Source organism: Chrysoperla carnea, chromosome 4 (assembly GCF_905475395.1).
Source record: "Chrysoperla carnea chromosome 4, inChrCarn1.1, whole genome shotgun sequence".
Taxonomy (NCBI): Eukaryota; Metazoa; Arthropoda; class Insecta; order Neuroptera; family Chrysopidae; genus Chrysoperla; species Chrysoperla carnea.
Genome location: NC_058340.1, coordinates 11,458,632 through 11,479,614, shown reverse-complemented (window position 1 = coordinate 11,479,614; position 20,983 = coordinate 11,458,632). Strand labels below are relative to the sequence as shown.

Here is a 20,983-nt window from a genome sequence, read left to right as displayed (position 1 = left end):
TTTATAAGGTAATTTTGACCCAAAAAATTCAAAAATCGTATTAATATAACGGTTAGGCAACTAGTTTCGGAGATATCGAGCCAAAATATGGGATAATGGGTGATAATTCAAAAATTATGCTTCCAATCACCAAATGAATACGATTTTTGAATTTTTTGGGTCAAAATTACCTTATATACTAAGTTTCATTCAAATCAGAAACCATAAATTTTTTTCGATTTTTTGTTTATGTACTTTAGTTTTTAGTTTATGTATATGAAATATACCAAGGTGTACTAAGTTTTGTCCCAAGTTTGTAACGCTTAAAAATCTTGATGCTATGAAAAAAATTTAGGTATAGGTGTTCATAAAATCATTAAATTAGTCCATTTTCGGTCTGTCTGTCCATCTGTCATCACGATAACTCAAAAACGAAAAAACATATCAAGCTGAAATTTTTATATAATGCATCTAAGTGAGCAGTATTATATACATGTGTTCTCTCCCACTCTATGCAGGCACACAACAGAAGAACTGTTGTATAGCTGAAAAGACATAGAAGCCACGATACAAGTCTTTTTTTGCAATTTCATATAACATCTATAATATCTCTTACTTAGATGCATTGCTTAACGCATGTACTTTGTCATACTCGCGATATTTATATGCCTAGATGTATTATCAACACTGCCTATACATGGTATTTCAACAATTAACTCAGTCAATTGTTTGTTTTCGCTTGTTAAGAAGTATTTTCAATACCATTGAATATAGGACGTGAAAATGTCACGATTTTTAAATTTGAGTGCACATTGTTTCTTCATTTTGTTGTCTGGATAAATCAAACTGTATGACTATTATTAAATATGTAGTAACAGCGCCCAACATCTACAAATAAAATGAAAATCAAACATTTCATAAATTTAAAAAAAAAAACGTAAATTAAAAATATTTCGTTATAACGATAAATCAAAATATAAAACAGCTTCTAAGTAAAGTTCTATTCAAAACAAGTAAGTTAAATCACTCTGGCTGTTTTGGTTTTTTAAATAAAATTTTAAAAATGGTATAGGTTCGTAAAGGACTTTTAGTATGAAATTATAGCAATTGAGTTTATGAAAAAACAATTTTGAACAAAAATTGCTTTTAAAAAATGAATATCTTTTTATCTTAAAATTGATTTCACAGTCCATTCATTTTCCGACGTACTATTTTGTACTTGCATATGTTTATTGTAAAGTAATATTTGCCTTCGTATCGGCCGCAGCCGTACCTACAGTAATAATTGTTTTGAGTGTATAACTCTAGGGAGCTTTAAGGTTCCTTATTTTATTAAATATTCGCGTGTTTCAGAATACGTAAATTTCAAAAATGGCATAATTTTTTCTTATTGAATAAATATAAAACTTATTTCCAAATATATTCAACTCACTTCGTATATGATAGTATAATCCAAGTTAAAAAATCCACAAGCGGAATATTTCACATATTGATGTTGTGCTTGTAATGAAAAAAACTTCACCTGAAATAAAAATCTTAATTTTATAAAAATACAGGAGGACGAGAATAAATCGATGATGATTTGAATAAATTTTTGCTAAATTCTACTATTTTCTGAATAGAAAATAGAAAACAACTTACTTGTGATTTTAAATTCTGTGATTGATCCCATATCTTATGCAAAATAATTGCCGTCTGTTTTGCCTAAAGTTAAATCAGTTGTTTTAAAAAAAAAATAATAAGTATTTATGCAAATTTAATTATGTGCTTCATTGATATTTCAACCGAGAAAAGATCAAACGGGATTATTCGCCATCTACCCTAATATTATAAAGAGATAAAAGTTTGTTTTTTTGTGTATGTGTGTATGTAGCGGATAAACTCTGGGTCTACTGGACCAAAATTTATTTATTGTGTAAGATATACCCACATTTTGATCATAATTACCTCATTCTCAGTTAATGAACAAGCACTAGCAATCATAAAAATATTCGATGTATGTAATAAAAATCGAATTAAACTCAATATTAATGAAACGATAATTGTATCACTTAAATTATTGAAAATTTTATACATTTTAATTAATTCAGCTGTAACTATTATAAATCGTGCTGCCATTGAAATTAATAACTGTACAGAATAAACCCCATTAAAATTTTTGGAAACATCACATAATTTATCATGAATTTGACTTATAATAAAAATATGATACTGTTTATCAAATTCAATTTTATTTTGCGATTCAATTATAGATGATGGCCCTAAATTTAAATATTTATCATTTTTAAAAAGATCGATTTCTGCATTTCTTAAGTCATCCGCTTTCATGTTTAGCCATTTAAAACGTTGCCACAACAGCAATGAACTGTTCACAAATTGTATGACAACAATGATATTTAAGAATTCAATTAAATTTAATGCACTGTTGACCAAAATATGAACATAGTCTAATGTGTCGTTTAATAGAATCACACCTAGTAGAAAATTTAAAAGTTTTTTTTTCTTGATTCTTAAGAACAGTTCCCAATTTAGATGATTTTTATGAAATGTTATAATAAATTTCTTTGTATCTAAGTTTTAGCGAATTTTGAGAAAATTCTCAATGATTTAGAGAGAATGTAAACACTTTTTTTACATTCTACGAATTTTCTTAAAAAACAATAGTTATTCCATTTGGAAATCAATGAAAATATTTGCTATTTTTTGCTCAGATCATAAAAAATATATATTGAAAAAAAGGACCCACAATAAATCTAGCTAAATATTTTTAATGTGGGTCCTGAAGGGGATATATTTTAACAAAATGCATAATACAGCCCACAGAAATGCTTATCTTAATTTGAATAACCTTAAATATTATTATTTGAAAAATTTAATTTATATTTTTCATTCGAAAAGAGCGATTTTTTATAAGCTAATTAATACATTAGGCAGAATCGATCAAATAGTTTATTAGTATAAATGTATTTTATTATTTATTGGTATAAAATTAGAAAATAAACTTTCGAGATGGTGGTCACACGGAAGCTCAACAAATTTTCCGCCAATTATTCTGGTTTTTACTTATCTTCTATTATTTTATCGATAAAATGACCCACCAGGAATATAGGTGAGAATTATGCCGTCTCAGGTACAAATGAGAAGTCACGATGAAGTATTTTTTCCGTGTGTTGGAGAACCTTCTAAAAATGACGGGAAACCTAGTGCAGTGTAAAAGCAGCGGTTACGGAAGTTTTTTATCTCGTCAATTTTCGAAGCCCTGCGTGATTTATTTCTGTACGACGTTTATGTAATTCGCTTCAGAGATTGTTTCCAGCAACGCTTTACATATTTGCTAGTGCTTAAACTTACTTTTACATATAGGGGCATCTTTTTTAACATGATTCCTGGGAGGTCATTTTACCCAAAAGATTTTAGCATGGGATTGTAGTTTAAAATGCAGTCGCTGCGAGTTCGGTATAATTTTTTCGTGTTATTTTTATTTATATAACATACAAAAACAAGCATTCCAAAAAAAATCATAAAAACGGAAACTGTTCTTCAGGATTAAAGGATTTGGATCATTTTCACCGTTTATTGACCCGGCTAACCTTCAATTATGCAAAAAATCAGTATGATAACAACCACTTCCATATACGATACACGCAATGCATAAGTATAAGATAAATGTATACCATAATTTGAAAATGCTTGATCAATGCCCTTCAACTGATTTAACGTATATTGCAATCTTTTTTGTCTGATTCCAGCAAAAATAATATTTGTTGCCATCATTATTAATCCAAAATAAAATTCTACACGTAATATCAACCCAATAATATTTGTTTCCGTGTAATTTGATTCCATATAATGGCCAATGAATATTAATATACCAAATATTATACAAAAAGGTATTAAAAATGCGACCACACTTAATATTGTTATGGATTCAATTGAATTTAGATTTAAATGATATGGAGCCAAACCAAAAAATTTTGATAATGTATGTAATGGTCGTATGATTTCATTTAAACGTATTAATCGATTTTCACGAGAATGATTATTTCGACACATTTTTTAATAAATACTGAATTTGATTTGATCAAATTTTTCGTTTAAATACAGATATTAGTAATTCATACATAAATTAGTAATTTACTAAATTTAAATTACAATACACTGCATATTTGATTTATATTTTATAAATACAAAGTGATTCATTTTATAGTAGGAAATGGAATATTTGACCAAGGAAGCGACTCCTCCCCAGTCGATTTGTATGGGAGTCGGTGGAAAATGTTTGCCACGTGTACTTAACAAAGTCATATTCATGCGAACTTGTGCTTTTTCGATTTACGCCTGTAGGGTGGAACAGAAGTACCCTACTTCCGGACACCATATTCTCTTTATTTTTCAATTAAAAAAACGATCATATTTTTAATTATAGACTATTCCCAGCATTTTTTGATTCCTGGTATTTTTTTACCTAACCTTTCTGGTAATATAATGGGGTATGGCACGAATGTAATGACGGGTAACATCTAGTATTTAATGTCCATATTTCCTTCCTATTTATATCAACAAGTCAGATAAATTATCGTGATAATTTAACAAAATGATATATTTTATTATTTATGATATGAATAACTAAAAACAAGATAATCGACATTTTACACATCGAAAATTTTGTTACAATCGTTTATAACAAAAGATATTCTCCCTAATGATAGAAAATTTGATTGACAAAATATCTAGATAAATTAAAAATATACTTAAAATAGACAACAGTAGGTACTTTAGCTGAACATCATTTCAAAACCGGATATAATTTTAAATTTAACTAAGCAACTATTTAAGATCTAGAAGATAATTGATTCAAAAGAAAAATATAAGTTAAATGTATAACAAATAACATAATTTAAGAATTGACACGAAATACTTAAGTTTCATTTATAATGAAATTTTAATCGTCGTTAGATATACTAAAAATTTATACTGAATTGTCTGCCTGGTGGATCAGCGGTAATACTGCTGGACTGTCATCCAGGACAACTCCTAATCCAACTTCCATGTGATTCCTAGGTAAATTTAGCAAAATTAGCTATTGATAACTGGGAGACTATTAATTAAAACAGGAAATGGGCCTGTTTTCAGTAATTTCAATTTAGACTACCAGATGGCAATAATACTTGTACTTACAATTTTTAAAGACATATCAAGATATTCAAATTTAAATCAGAATCCCATCAACTGGCGATAATAATTCGAACTAATTAAAACAGGAAATGGGCCCGGCCCGTTTACTGTAGTTCCAATTTAGACTACCAGGTTACTTACCATTTATCAGTTCTCAAAAAATAATTATCCAAATTTAATAAAAATTAGCATACACAATCTGATAATAAAAGCTTAGGATAAGACGTTTAGAATTTTGTAAAAAAAACTTGTAAAGAATTCAGTTAAATATTTATTTTCATAAGGAAATTATTTAAAAAAAAAAAATGTTATTGATTTAAGATATATTTCTTTAATCGGCTCAAATTTTCGGTCATGATGACTAAATTACTTAGTTGTCCCAAGTCCTTTTATTAAAAAGGAGAGTTGAAAACATCTATTTGATGTTTCCAGCTAAGAGATCAGGTATTTCTTAAAATTTTGTGTATGCTTCTGAATCAAAATATCAGCATTTACACACAAAATGTATAAATAGTCTATACACAAAAAATGTATAGACTAAGAAATTACTGACGATTCCAATAAATGTCAAATGGATAATGTTGGTGTTGTTCAGCTTCCAAAAATAGATAATGTCTTATATTATGGTTTAGAGTATCTATTTTTTCCATATCAATACGCGTGAGGTTAAAATTAAACACGTTAATATTTTCTTTAAGTCTTCTTTTGTTAATCGTTTTTGGTATTGGAATGGTGCCTAATTGAATCTAAACAAGTGCAAACAAACAATTGACTGAGTTAATTGTTGAAATACCATGTATAGCCAGTGTTGATTACGAAATCGTAAGTGGTCCCGTGTAGGTCTGAATCTATTTTGAACATTTCTGTGATGTATTTTTTACGCCAAATCGAATGAAACCAGTTGTGAGGTCAAATTTTGGTCAAGATGCCAATAATTCACAAAAAACAAAAAATTCTCCAATTAGCCCCAGGGCTGCAAAATACACAAAGGACCAACTGCAGTGTTTTTTATAATTTGTGATTTACTGGTTCCTTGACCAGATTTTGATATATCTGGTACCGTTCGAACTTCTGCAGTATAAGAGCATTCAAAATTGCTTACCAAATAACGAATTATTATTTGACATAATGTTTTCTTATATTTTCTCTGTAATTGCTTTAGTATTGGTTCCTCAAATAAAGACGGTATTTTTCCAAATTGAATTTTTAAACCACGTTCTAATGGAGCATATGCCATTATTACAATTCCAAAGTCCTTACAAAATGCTCTCAAAGCACTTTGATTCATGTGAGGATTACATTCAATTTGATTTATTGTAGGTAAAATAAAACATTTGTCTATTAAACGTGATAGTTGTTCTTGATTAAAATTGGATACACCAATAGCTTTGACTAAACCGTTTCTAAAACAGTTTTCCATACCTCTCCATGTTTCCAAGTAATCAATGTCAGAAAATAATACATTTCCCTTCTCAATTGGAATAATTTGGTCTTTATTTTCCTACAAATATATTATAATTTCTTCTACGGATCATATTAAGATTGTGTAAATTTTGTTCAAACGAACTTTTAATGTCATATTTATCTTACCTTAAAGCCCATTGGCCAATGAATAAGGTAGATATCAATATATGTTAAGCCAAACACTTGTAAAGCTTTCTGACAACTCTCATATACAGCTGATTGACTGTGAAATGTATTCCATACCTAAAGGAATCTTATATAATATTACTCTAGAATTTTTTTCTGTCCTACCCTTATCTTTCTTATTCCTTTATCAAATTTCATAATTCACCTCTCATTTTCAAGCTTATTAGACCTAGGTTTGACAAAAAATGTATTCACGGTCCAAAAATGTACCGCTTAGGAAACACACGGCAAATAATTTGAACGAAAAAATATCATAAATTTAAATAATAAGTTTATTGGGCAAACATGTTAGTTTTAACAGATGCTTTCCTAATGCTCTAGACATATAATAACTATTTTTAATACATGTTCTCTTAATATTAATTTAAGAACTTATGATTTTTTCACCACTTTTCTACGAAATTTGTTGTTTTTAGAAACGGGTTACGGTAACTACGGGAGCGGAATTCCGCACGGATGGAGCTAGTTATAGTTTATTATAAAAGCACTATCTTTTAAGTAAATAAGCACCGATTAAAATCATATGGTTAACAAAAACAAGTGAAATTTACAGAATTAAAAAAACCGCGACAAATTTTTCAGTTATGGAACTCTAAACTCGCACTTGAAACAAATCTAAGAACACTCTCCATTAAATTACTTTTCAAACGAAACAAGAAAAATCGAAACCGGTTCATCCGTTTAGGCGCTACGATACCACAGACAGACAGACGCTGTCTGTAGGGAAATCAATTCCCCTTATATGTTGTTTCTTGATAAAATGAAATTCACCTTTGACACAATGGTTAATTCTTCTCGTTTAACTGTGCCATCTTCTATTTTAGCGCGAATGCCCTGGCCAATTTGTAATTCATTTTGATAACTATAAGCACAATCAAATAAACGATAACCAATATCTATTGCTTCCATTATTATTTGTTTTGCATGCTCTGGTGGGACCTAATTCGTTGTATAGGTAATAATATTATTTGACGCAAGTCCTTTATAATGCAAAATATTATACCCTTAAAGTTCCAAGCCCCATTGTTGGAATTTCCAATCCATTATTTAATTTTACAGTAGGAATTGACATTATTTTTGTATATTAATTAATGAAAGAAACAAAAAATTTTTGATTTATTCTACAAATTATTGTAATAACTATTTAAAAGATAAATAAATTCATGTTTTAAGTAAAAATTAAAACTAAAATTTCCTAAGAATAAAACTTTTCTAAATAAGTCAATACAGTATTAAAATGGTTTAATAAATAATAACTATAGTAACGCCAGAAAGAGAAGTCAAAGTATCCTTAGAGCTAGAATTATCAAATTTTTATCGTACCCTAGCCTGGACTTCCTACACAATAATATTTGAGGTTTGCACAGAGCGTTTTTGCGAACGAATCTATTTAACCCGAAGAACTAGCTCCAATCTAATGTCAGAACATGATGTCCACACTCAAACTCTGCAACTGTTGTCTAAGTTATTTTTTGATTGGTTAACTACAAAAATGACGTACACTGTCTATAGCTTAATCTCAAAAGATTTTATTCCACACGTTAGGGAAATTATAGTACATACTCTTGAACATTTGATTTTCAAAATTATTACTCTTAAGCATTTGATTTTCAAAAATACTTGTAATCATTTCCCAGACCTTTCTTGACTGTTCGAAAGTTTCGAATGAGCTGTCTGTTAATTTTTTTTGTTAATTAAGTATATCTGGACGACAATTTTATGCTTGATAAGTCCATCTTAGAAATAGATATTCGTAGTAAGGTTCTTTGAAAGAAAATACAAATTTATTAGAAAAATCCTTTATTTAAACACAATAAGATCAATATTCTAGATTAAATGGAAAATATTTATGATCTTTACAGTCCTTGAATGTAGCAAGTCGAATATTTTTATTTAAAGTATCGAAATAATCCATTTCCTTTTGATCCAATGTAAAATCAAAACAATCAATGTTTTCAATAATACGTGATTTTGTTATTGATTTTGGAATTACAACTACTCCATGCTGAATCTAAAACAAAAAAGTAATTTATGAATATTTAACATAATACCATCGTGGAAAAAATATTTGAAGAAAAAATAAGTTTTTAAATTCTGAAAAATTCTTAGGAACTCTGAATGACTCTGAATTTCTCAACGTTTTTGGGCTGTCTAATTCAAAGTTATCCAAACTTATTAAATCTTAATAAGTCTTATGCCTCTGAAAAATTCTTAGGAACTTTGGAATTAGGCAGTCAAAAACGTTGAGAAATTCAGAGTTCCTCAGAATTTTTCAGAGATTTTCAGACTTATTATTTTTTCAAATATTTTTTCCACCAGGGTAAGACCGTTATTGAAAGGTATGAACTTCTACATTAAATCTGATTAATGTATGTATTAATTTCATGTCTATCCGATTTAAATGTCTTTGAGATAGAGCAAGGGGCTTGGTGATGTATTTACTCAAATTTTAATCCGAAAAAATTCCCATAATTTCGAAATCATAACGATGTACTGCACGAATTTTATTTACTTGGGTCTTAAACTATCCGAAAATGTTTATAGAAAAATGATATTTTTCACCACTTGGAAAATTTAGTGAAAGTAAGAGTAAGACTTTTTCAGAATTAATCAGTAAAATTTAAAACATTTCAGATTTTCGAAAAATTAATTACTGTAGGTTTTATCAAATACTTCTTGTAAGGAATTTAAAAACTTGCCAAGTAATTATTTAGAATTTTTACTTACCAAATACCTCAATACAACTTGAGCAGGAGTTTTCTTGTACTTGGCTGCAATTTCAATGACACCTGGTTCTTCCATTGATGCTACTGGTGCACCTGGTTTAGTTCTCGCTTCAGCAGCTTTACCCAAAGGACAATATGCAGTTACGACAATGTCATGTTCCTTACAATACTGAATCAATTTCTTTTGATTAATATTTGGATTACATTCTACTTGATTTACTGTTGGCTTAATTTCAGCTACTGATAAAATTCTTTCTAGCTGTTCATGATTAAAATTGGACACACCAATGGCTCGAGCCAGACCCAAACGAGCACATTCTTCCATTCCACGCCATGTCTCTATATAATCAATATCAGATGTGGCAACTTTGCCGTCTTCTGTTTTAGGTGTTAATTCATCGCCTTCCTTTTATATACAAGAATATTTTAATTAAATTTATTATTTAAATAGTATAGTTAGTAACAGAGCCAAGCTGAGATGGTGAACTCGTAAGAAAATTCTTCGAGGTCAGTTTATTTTTTTATTCTCGCACCCTTTTTGAGATACACTGCGACCGTTTTATTTATACCTCTAGTATAGGAGCTGACAATTCTCACACACTTGGTTGGGAACTTTCGATATTAAACGATTAGGATTTTCACAACACAAAAATAGAAGTCAACTCTTATTCTACTCAAAATGATTACATTTGGGCACACAAAAAAACGATAAAATAATGCTCTTTAAAAGGGTTTTCTATATCTTTGAATTCTAAATTTGTTGTATTCTCTAAAGTATACTTTTACCGAAAAGTTTTCTTGCGATTACGCCAAATAAGCCTGGTTTACAATTAATTCATTAATAACTTACTTTGAATCCAACAGGCCAATGAACTAAATATAAATCCAAGTAGTCTGTTTGTAATAATTCTAATGACTTTCTGCATGCGGGAACTACTGACTGTTGTGAATGTGTATTGTTCCATAACTGAAAATTATATGCATTTTATTAATGAACTTTAAAAAAACATGAAAATTGTGGCTTGTAGCTTGAGTCCTGATGAACATAATATATAGGGTGTATTTTTTAAGTTAAAATATGCTTGAAACCCGAAAAATAACTTTTATCGCAGACATTAAACCTGACCAAGGTTTTCAAGCTCAATGAAAAGCTCACTCTATTCAATAATTGGTAATCGATAGATGAGCACGTTAAATTAGAAAGTTGTTATTGAATTGATTAAAAAAGTAAAATTTATTGTTCGAAACATTTTCCCGCAAACCGTACAGTTTAGGCAAAAACGGACTGAAAAGTTTTACTCAAAATTGTTATTTCGTATAGTTAATTCTGCGAAATCATTAAAAATAAGTTTCATTTATGGTAAAATTGTAAATTAAAAAATGTTTTTTTTTGGCATTTCGGTCTCGCGCCCGGACTCTGCAACGTATACGGTTTGGGAGACCACAAGGTTACTCATGTATTGGGTCAACACTATCGACAAAATTTGTTCTCAACCTTACTCAAATTGTGCGAAAATTTCTGCTATCAACTACCCTACCATATATGTTTAATAAATCGATGGTACCTACTCGACATAAAATAGAATAATTAAAAGTAGTGGGAAAATACATTCCAATGGATAAAAGTCGACCTTCACAAGTATTCCATAAAAGAATGCTAAGCCTTTTACACAGAGTGGTGTTTAAAAGTAAGTCACTAAATAAAAACATGACACACAAAAGGAAAATTAAAAAAATAATAATAGTAAAATGTTTACATAAATAAATATAAATTTCCAGAAGGTTACTGTTTCAATTTTTTTAATTTTCATGAATCTAATATTCGCCAGAGGTAAGAAATTTACCAACTTCACATTATAAAAAATAATTTCCATTTATTTAAAAATATAGGTAATACCATTTTTAACTAATTATATTTTACGGGTGTCATGTTATATGTTGTTAACGCATTTGAGAGTCACTAAAGGGTTAAATTTAGCCATTTCGGTTGCTCCAAGTGTAGTAGAATAATATTAAAATTTTGAACTCATTGTGTTTAATTATAATGTTAACCAAAAAGCCTAGAAACCCGCAGACCCGAGCTAGCTCGACCCCATTAAAGGCATGACCAACCTTTTTTGGATCAGTGAATGAACGTAATCACACGGAAAAACGATTAACTTTTCCTCGAAAAACTTAGATAATATTTTCTGTTGACGCTAATTATCTACTCCAAATTATTTTAACGTGAGAGTCACGCGAAACACACTATAGTGCCCGTATATTCTTGCCTTAAAAAAAACTAATAATGAAGAGGCAATTTGATTCAACTTTTGCGATGTTTTCAACTGTTTTGCGAACAAAACTTTTTTGCGATGTTGCTTTCAAAATATACATGCTACAAAATTATACTTTGGTTTATATAGATCTTGCTCTGCACGCAATCTCCGATCAAAACTACGTACGACGGTAATTTGCTATATATATAATTAATCAATCGTATTATAGGTTCTGAGCGCCCTGAAAATCAGCAAAAAAACTCCATTGATTTAAACTTTCTTAAAATCTTCAGATCAAACAGTAATAACCCGGTGTATAAATTTCCGTTATTGCTTAATTTACTTAATCAAAAAGTTACCGGTATCAGAAACTTATAAAGTCGTCTGTAAAAAACCGTTACATTTTTAATAGACCACTCTGTATAAATAAACTTCAAAATTCATTAATATTTTTATATTTTATTATAAATTTTCTATTTACGAATGGAAAAATTATACCTAATGAATAATTTACAAGTAATGAAAATAATAAATATAAAATATCAATTTATCAAATCAAGTGAGTAAATAATAAAAATTTTAACTTTAGGTTTTTTTTTATCAAAATAACAACCATAAAGTAATACAACCAGTTTGTTAAACAATGTCTATCGTTGACATCTTGTTTATTTTATTTATGTATTTATTATTCAAAATTAATTCTGCGAAACGTTTACAGCAACATCGATTAATAAGTAATTACAATTCTGGAAAAATTATCCGTTGAAGATATAAATAAATACTTTTTAAGTTAAACAGTTATTTTGTATTATAGCTGCAAACACCCGCTTCGCTGGTTATTTTTCTAATTATAAAATTATTGATTTGCATTTAAGGCAATTGACCCCAAGGCTTCCTTCGGCCTTAGCTCTGCGTTGAAAACTATAGCCATAATTTTTTACTCCGTTTGGTTGCAGAGCTACTGTGATTACAGGATCCTTATGTTTTGTAAGTGTGTGCACAGATTTTGACATCATTTAATAGTTTTGGGCGCTGGTTAGTCCTGAACATTACAACTGCGCATAAGCTTCTACTTTTCAGGTATTTTGCGTTGAATACAAAAAAAACCCAATCTTTTTAGCATATAAGTAAAGAGGTGGTTTTGTTCATTTTTCGAGAATGTTTCACAAGAACACTAGTTGAAGCTTCCTGCAAATTTTCAAGTGTTGAACTTTACTAAGGAATATCTTTCAAATGGGAATATGCAAGGAAATCAAATCCGAAATTTTTTCCTGATTGATATATGTGCTCTACTTATGGTATAGTTATCAAATTAATAATAATTATTTAAAAAAAATGTTAAATAAGATATTCTAAGAATTTTATAATATTTAATACTAAGTCAACATAATTACTTGAATAATTTTTAAATAATCAGTGAATTAACAATAATAATATAATTGTTTGTTGCATTCCGTACTTCTATGTTTAAAGGCCTTTTGGAAAATATTTAAAAGATTTTCCGATTGTTTCTGAAATTTCTTCCAAGTTTTTGAAAAGTATTTAAAGCCAATTATAACTTTACAACATTCAAAAAAAAAAAAATTTCGTCATCAACTATCATGACTTTTAAAGCTTATTAATTCTCCACTAAGTTTTAAGGTTCCCCGATTCTCAAACGAATTAATCTGGATGAAGAAAGTGATTTTTTGATTGCTATCGTTTCTAATTTTAACTTAAGTTTCGTTATGATGCGACAAATAGCTAATCGCTTCTTTCGTGTGTCTGCTTGTAAGGTAATTAATTGACAAATTGTCATGCATTGCACGGAAAATCGTGCAGTAAGAGATAAATACCCCTATATTCATATTAAAATGGTATGTGAAAATCGTGCAGATTATCACTCTTACATTAACTTCGTTCGAGTTTATAAGTCCGCTCTTGTTACAATTATTCACCACTTCAATGATTGGCAGCCTATCATCTCGTCAGGCCACGCCCGAAAAAAATTCGAATGCAGTTCATTGGGAACACTTTCGACTCATTGACAATTTTAAGCAGCATGCTAAGAACTACGTTTTACCAAATATTTTCATCCAATTTGATCGAAGGATATTTTCCATAATAATTTTGAACAATCCTTTGCAACTTTCTTTCGGATCGTAACTTTTATTTAATAGTGTAGTGTAATTAAGATTTTTTTTTGTCATAATTTAATAAATTTTTAACAGGTAGCGACTACGTGGAAATGTGAGTTTTGGGTGTAAGTAACATAGTAAAAAACAATTAAACTCGAGACCCTTGGAAATTATGAAATGGGGTTCATTTTAGGGGTTGAAATAGTTTTTTTTGCGATTTAGGGCAAAAAATGACCTCTTAGCGGAAAATGTTCAGCAGGAAAGTTCTTGATAATAATAAATTGGAAAACTTTTGTGGGGTCTTTTTTCAACATAATCTCAAATTCCATGAGCAAATCGCGAAAAAGTGTTTTTTTCGTTTTTATTTTTTTTTCTCATGCGAAAATTTTCATGAACTTGAAAATGCAGAACAAGCATGTATTTTTATTAAACCAAAAAACAATTTTTTATTTGAGATTTTAAAAATTTTTCGTTAAAATAGCTATTTTTCAACGACAGTCTTTCTTTTTTTTTTCGATTTTCATATTCTGCTCGGACTTATTTTAACTGTTAAATTATCTATTTTTACGGAAAATTAAAAATAGACATAAATACTTAAGAATCTTAAGATTTGAATTTTTGGAATAATGTTTAAAATAGAAAACAACGTAAATATAATACAGTGTTTAATTTCAGTTATTAAATAAGTATTTATCAACAATTTGTTAATGACTCTACTAATTATTGTATACATTCATTATTTTTTTATCAAAAAGTAGGAATCAAAATAATGTATAATTTAATTACAGCCAAGAGCTATTCAAATACTTAGTTGATTATTGTTTCAAAAAATTTTAATTAATTAAATGTTATTTGAACTGCTTTTAAAAATAATAAGTATATCACAAAATAAATATTTATTTATTTTGCAGTAACATAATACTATTACAGTCTTAACTGGGGGTGTGAAGGATGGTATACTAAAGAATGTAGAACGAAATACAATGAATCTAATACATGGCCAATGAATCAAGACTATATAACATTTAAAAATATTGAAATCTGTACATATATTTTACTTGTGTAAAACGATCCCTACCCCTATTTCGAGTGTTATAGTAGTGGGATAACTAAGGGCAAGGCATTTGAAGGGTATAACGTGGTCTTGACTTTTAAACTCTTATTTTGTATGGAGTGGTTGATAATTTTTATATAGACATAATTAATTTTACAACAATTTTAAAATATTGGTAAATTCATAATCGATTTTGTATAGGTATAATTGAATAGCAATTAGTTGTAAATTAAAATAAGTGTTTAATAAATTAATAATCAAAATCCAAAAACCTGCTAAATAAGAGTTTTTTTTTATTAGTTCTTAAGAATTGTTTATGACCATGTTTGGCACCTCTTTAGAGTCAATCACCTTCATGAAAGGCCCCCTCATGTTTGTGGACGATCTCGGGTGCTAAAGATAAAGCATCTGTGCAAAGTCCAATCTTCGCAAACGATTAAACATAAAGACCCAAATACAATCATGAAAATGACATTATCAATTCCAATAAAATAAAAAATTATAAAAAAAAAAAACTTTTCATATGTTGTTATTAACAGAATAATTTTTCAATTTTATATTCTGCATTTATAGTGAAATATTAATATTTAAAAATCACATTTGACTATATTTTTGGAATAAAATCAAAATATCAATTTTAACAGTCAAAATTACGCCCTATACTAGTTACGCCCTTAGAGCACCTATCACTAGATAGGTCCAACGTGTACCAAGTATGTACATTTTCGCTCGTATTGGCGGAAATCATCTGCTTCAATAGTTAATTATGTGTTAAAATTCTAAAAAATGATTAGATATTGTTTTATTTGCAAAGAATATTTCAAAGTAGACATGTATCACAGGGTTAGTTAAGTTGAATTATTAAATAATATTATTTATTAAATGGCAATTATGTTGTAAATACGCGCCAAGATATTATAGTGTATATTAAAACATGCGCATTAATAATCATGCTCTCGCATTTATTATCCTTCTCAATCTTCTTTGAGAGGTGGTTCTCCCTCTGTTGCCAATTCCATTTAGCATATTTTCAAAGGTTACGCCACTGGACGATCCCTTTGGAATGAATGGTATCAAACACGTGTTTGTTAATCTGTATATACTCAACAATTTCTGATTTAAATTAAATAAATTATTAATGAGTAAATAAACTTGTATTATATTAAATCAACTTTAATTCATATTCAATTACTTATTATTATTATTAATAACTTTAGATTATATTTTTAGTTTTCCTATTATAGTATAGGAGCTCGCAACGTTTTCGAGAGAGAATTTAATTATGGCTGATTTTATGATATGTTCTTCTTCTTGCTCTTTCAGTTAGAGCTTGGGCCATCTGGTTGGCGGTAGTGGTTGCTGCTCTAGTACTGCGCAGCCTAAATGTATAAGTAATAATCCTAAATTTTAAAAGTATTTCAGTATGTCTGTAATTTTAATATTATGTTATTTAAGTATACAAAAACCTAAAATTAATTTGCCAGACGTTAATTCGGTTGCTAAAACTTGAATAAAAGCGAAAAAGTTATGAAAAATATTGCAATGCTAATGATGATCTTATGTTATGCTTCACGTGTGTTAAATGGCTGCGGTTGATAAGGCGCCAATATTTTTTGTATTATTTTAATGATTACTAGTTTCGAGTTCGAATCCAGCAGCAGTCAGCATTTTTTTTTTTTTGTTATCTTATATAATTCTATTGAATTTTTTTTTAATTATTTATTTTTTGTGTTTTGTATACTTAAATAACATAAAGTTAAAATTACAGATATATTAAAATATTTTTAGGCTGTATAAATATTTTTATGTACATTTAGACTGCGAAGTACTAAACGCAGCCACTACCGCCAGCCAGATGGCCCAAGCTCTAACTGAAAGAGCAAGAAGAACAACATATCATAAAATCAGCCATAATAAAATTCTTGTTTTGCCGAGCGAGCTCCAGTATCATTAGATTTGTTTTAAAATGTAAATCCTGTTATGAACCAAAACATATACAGTATGCCCCAGTTTAAACATTCTTTAATGAGGCCTTCCTTCCAAGGCAAGTCAGATACAGCAAAAAGGAAGGTAAATTAAAGACATATTAGATTTCGGTACAGGTAAGAGATAAAAGAAAACTTTAAATTAGGAAGTTGTTTCTAATAAAAACAGAAATTGAATATAAAAATCTACCAAATATGTAATTAAATTTTGGCTAAAAATTTATATTTATGTCCAAATTCCGGGCTAAGGAAAAGTTTTCCATAAAACACACTTTGACATTCAAAAGAGCACCCCAAAAACCCAACTGCATGACTAGAGTTAAAAATTACAAAAATATTTCACAAAACATATACAGTGGAAGAAACAAACTTACCTTTGAACAGATGAACAGATCCTTTCGTTGAACAACTCCTTCCTTTATTTTAGTTTGTATTCCATCACCTACTTCCTTTTCATTATCATAAAAGAAAGCACAATCAAAATGTCGATATCCTGCATCAATAGCATCTTCTACTGCTTTGGTAACTGCATTCGGCTGTGACTAAATATTTGAATAAAAGCCAAAATTATATTTTCATATAATATTTCTAATTTTAGAACAAATATTATTACAGTCAAAGTGATAAATAATCAATATATATTTGTCGCAGCCAACTAGCTGAATTAGCCCATCTATTAACAGTCTAGTCTTTTAAATAAACTAGCGACCTTAACAATATTCAGCAATTCGATCAAACAGCTAAGGAAGTCATTTGGATCGATTACGTTTAATTATCTACTTGTCTATAGCCAACTCTTTTAAATTTAGTTCGACTTTCTTGATTGCGTTTACGCAAAAAAAAAAAAAGAAAGTACAATGGAACAGTGCTCAATTTTCTTTAAGGTTTAATCAACTGAGAAATAGCGTTTTTTTGGAATGAAATTGTGATTTGTAGTATGAATTAAACAATATTATTTTTCGCTGATAACATGCATTGTGAAATAAGTAGATAAAAAAAAAAACAACATGTCGAACAATGCACGTATGATCGAATTTAATACTTGGCCTAGTTATGCCAGTTTGAAGTTTATAAAATATTTCCCAATTATTTATAAATTTATGGCAGTTTACCTCAATACTTATCTAAATAGTAAGACCATAATTGCGTATATGGTCTAATTCGATGCATTAGTTTAATTTTTTTGTTGTCTAATGTTTCTAATTTAAACTTATAGCCAGTGTCCGACCAAAGGTCGACTTTTGGCCGAGGAAGAAGTCGAAGCCGATTAATCGGCTATCGCCACAACCTTTGACCGAAGCCGAAGCCGAAGATTTAAAACATTATTTTAAAACTTTAATATTAAAGATGATCTCTAGAAGTGGATCTAGAGATTATGTTATCCAGAAGTTGATCTAGAAGTCAATCTAAAGATGATTAAAAAAAATTACCTTGGCATTTATTATTGAGGCATTCGTTCGTAACAGTTCGTTCAATTCCGAATATTTACTGAATAATTATTTAATACCTTATATTTATAAATATTGACCAAGCACTAAAGAACGTTAAACTGAGCGATCCATTTTTTGCGCCCTATATTCCGAAAACGGTTCAACGTATAAAAAAAAGGTTTCAAAGAAAATTTATAGAGAATCATGTATAACTTTTATAATAAGTGTAAATACGATGGAAAGAAAAGGAAACGAGATATTATCAAAAAAACGCGCGACCTTTGCGACCTTTGACCTTGAATATCTAAGGACGTGCACACGTGAACATATATGAATTTTGAGACAGCATTTGTACTATCAAAATAAAGGTTTGCACAAAAATTCGGCTTATTCCGTTAGATTCCGAAGTGAAACTCTCTAAGTCACGTGGGTAGAGAAGGAATAATTGGGGCTTTTAGGTCTTATACCTTGTAAAGACACTAATTTCATAAAAAATGTACGATATATGACGGATTTATTATGAGTAGTTTAAGAAAAGAATATATAAGGGTTTCATTTTTGCCAATTGGCTAAAGAACCTCAAAAATAATTAGGTAATTTATTTTGATTCAGGAAATCGTTAATACCGTTCAGTAGGTCAAGTGGATGGATTTATGCATCTAAATAATGATCGGATCATTGAAACTCATTTATAAAAGGGTGATTAAAATTTATTATTATGTTTTCCATCTATGCAAATTTTCAAAAACAAAAAGCTGTATGAATTTTTTTATTTAAAATAAATATTAAAAAAAAAAAAAAAAGAAAGAGAGAAAAACTTGTTATTAATAGCGTGTTGATTCCAAACACGTGTATGGAATGTTTTTGTTTTCTTATTAACATGTTTATTTTTTTCAAAAGATTGTCTGAAAATTATGCAAGTTTTTCAGATAATAAGTTACCATAAATTAACTTAGGTCTATGGGAATTAATAAAATTACGATTTTCTCTTGCATTTTTTTTCCTAAATACTTAATATTGTAATTTTCAGAAAACATTAATATTTTTAATAGGATATATTATTCTTTATATAATAAATAAATAAAAAGCAACTTCTTTTTTTAACAATTTTAAATCTTTAACTGTAACTTCTTAACATTTTTAAAAACAATTTCTCAAAATTTAAAGTTAATGGTGTTTCTTTCTGTAGCGCCTCAAAACCTTAAGTCATTATTTTTGTTCACTAAATTAGATTAATGAGTATACTTAATGAAAACTTGTACTTTGTTTTTACCATCATTATTTCTAAGTGTCTCTCCCCTTATGTATTTCCGTTTACTTATTTCTAACGAATAACGTAAAATATAGGCAAGTTAATTTCATGAAAACCAGTATGTAAACTTGCAATACTTATTATCATGTAAAGTCTCATTTACATTCATGTTTTAGCAACCGCAACATAGCGGTGGGCATAAAAACTAGATCGAAATTGTTCTAACTAGTTGGCTTCGTCTATACTTATATTACGACTTTAACGTGGGTAAAAATAACAAAAACTATCATTTGACTACGCAAACTTAATAAAGATTTTCAGATTATAAAGATTTTCATAATAATTATAGTGTATTAAGTTTACAATAAACTTTAAAAAACAATTTTTATGACAATTTCAAAATTTATTAAATTCATTGAATAATAAATAAGAGAATTCTTTTCGAAAATGTTTATCAAAATAAATCTTAAATACACTGGGTTATAATATTATTGATTATCGCATAAATGATAAAACATAAAAAATTGCATAAAAAGTAATTTTATGTATAAACATAAAAAAGTCAACATTCAGATAACAACAAATTGAAATAAATTAACAATTAAATTTTATAAAAAAAAGTGTCTAAACAGATAACTAATAAATTTGTAACATAATAGATATTAAAAAAAATAAATGTGTATTACAATAAATTGATTAAGTATTGTTATTGAACTTATACTTAAGTAGGTTATCAATTATTAAGTTTAAAACAAATTAAAAATTCTAAGCATTGTTATAAAAATTATAAATATTAAAATTAAATTGAATGAAAAATAAATTTACCTTATACGTTCCCAAACCTAACACAGGCATTTCAACACCATTGTTTAATTTGACTGTTGGTACTTTACTCATTGTTGTAAAAATTATAATTATCAATAAAAGTTTACGATCGAACAATAAAAATCAAATTTTTAAAATATTACGTCTATGCAATGTCATACATGAACGTCTACTGTCAAAAATACGATCTAAACATTTAACTTATCTTTTTCATATTATTTTTTTATATAAAACGTTAAATCCAAGGTCTTCATACTAACATGAATGTATCTATATGTTATAGGTACGTTTTAATTAACAATTTTTACATACTCAACAACACATCACACCACTTCAATTATTATTATGAAAATTATAAATGTGTTGAACAGAGACCTCGAAACTATGGAAACTATTAAATCTTATTTTCAAGTTCTCAATAATTCCATTCAAGTAGGCCAATTACAAGTGAACTTTACAAAATTTAAAAAAACTCCGACAAATGATTCGGGTACCGAACGGTTGAAAATTACCGAAAAATAAACGTCGAAAA

The 20,983-nt window shown here is 28.4% G+C and overlaps 3 protein-coding genes across 3 annotated transcripts; all 3 read right to left on the bottom strand.

Moving 5' to 3' along the window:
* Nucleotides 1–774: 774 nt before the first annotated feature.
* LOC123297858 (putative gustatory receptor 28a) lies at nucleotides 775–4,032 on the bottom strand. The gene is made up of 5 exons (XM_044879666.1): nucleotides 3,654–4,032; nucleotides 1,927–2,453; nucleotides 1,621–1,683; nucleotides 1,412–1,501; nucleotides 775–867 (listed from the first exon to the last, which is right to left on the bottom strand). Exons 1-5 carry the CDS (start codon nucleotides 4,030–4,032, stop codon nucleotides 775–777), a joined length of 1,152 nt encoding a protein of 383 aa, XP_044735601.1.
* Nucleotides 4,033–5,699: 1,667 nt separating this feature from the next.
* On the bottom strand, nucleotides 5,700–7,713 carry LOC123297856 (1,5-anhydro-D-fructose reductase-like). Its single transcript, XM_044879665.1, has 4 exons — nucleotides 7,576–7,713; nucleotides 6,745–6,861; nucleotides 6,257–6,655; nucleotides 5,700–5,900 (listed from the first exon to the last, which is right to left on the bottom strand). Exons 1-4 carry the CDS (start codon nucleotides 7,711–7,713, stop codon nucleotides 5,700–5,702), a joined length of 855 nt encoding a protein of 284 aa, XP_044735600.1.
* An 874-nt stretch (nucleotides 7,714–8,587) lies between these two features.
* Nucleotides 8,588–20,633, bottom strand: LOC123297251 (1,5-anhydro-D-fructose reductase-like). The gene is made up of 5 exons (XM_044878840.1): nucleotides 20,452–20,633; nucleotides 17,319–17,486; nucleotides 10,381–10,497; nucleotides 9,532–9,936; nucleotides 8,588–8,815 (listed from the first exon to the last, which is right to left on the bottom strand). Exons 1-5 carry the CDS (start codon nucleotides 20,521–20,523, stop codon nucleotides 8,624–8,626), a joined length of 954 nt encoding a protein of 317 aa, XP_044734775.1. The 5' UTR covers nucleotides 20,524–20,633; the 3' UTR covers nucleotides 8,588–8,623.
* Nucleotides 20,634–20,983: the final 350 nt, after the last annotated feature.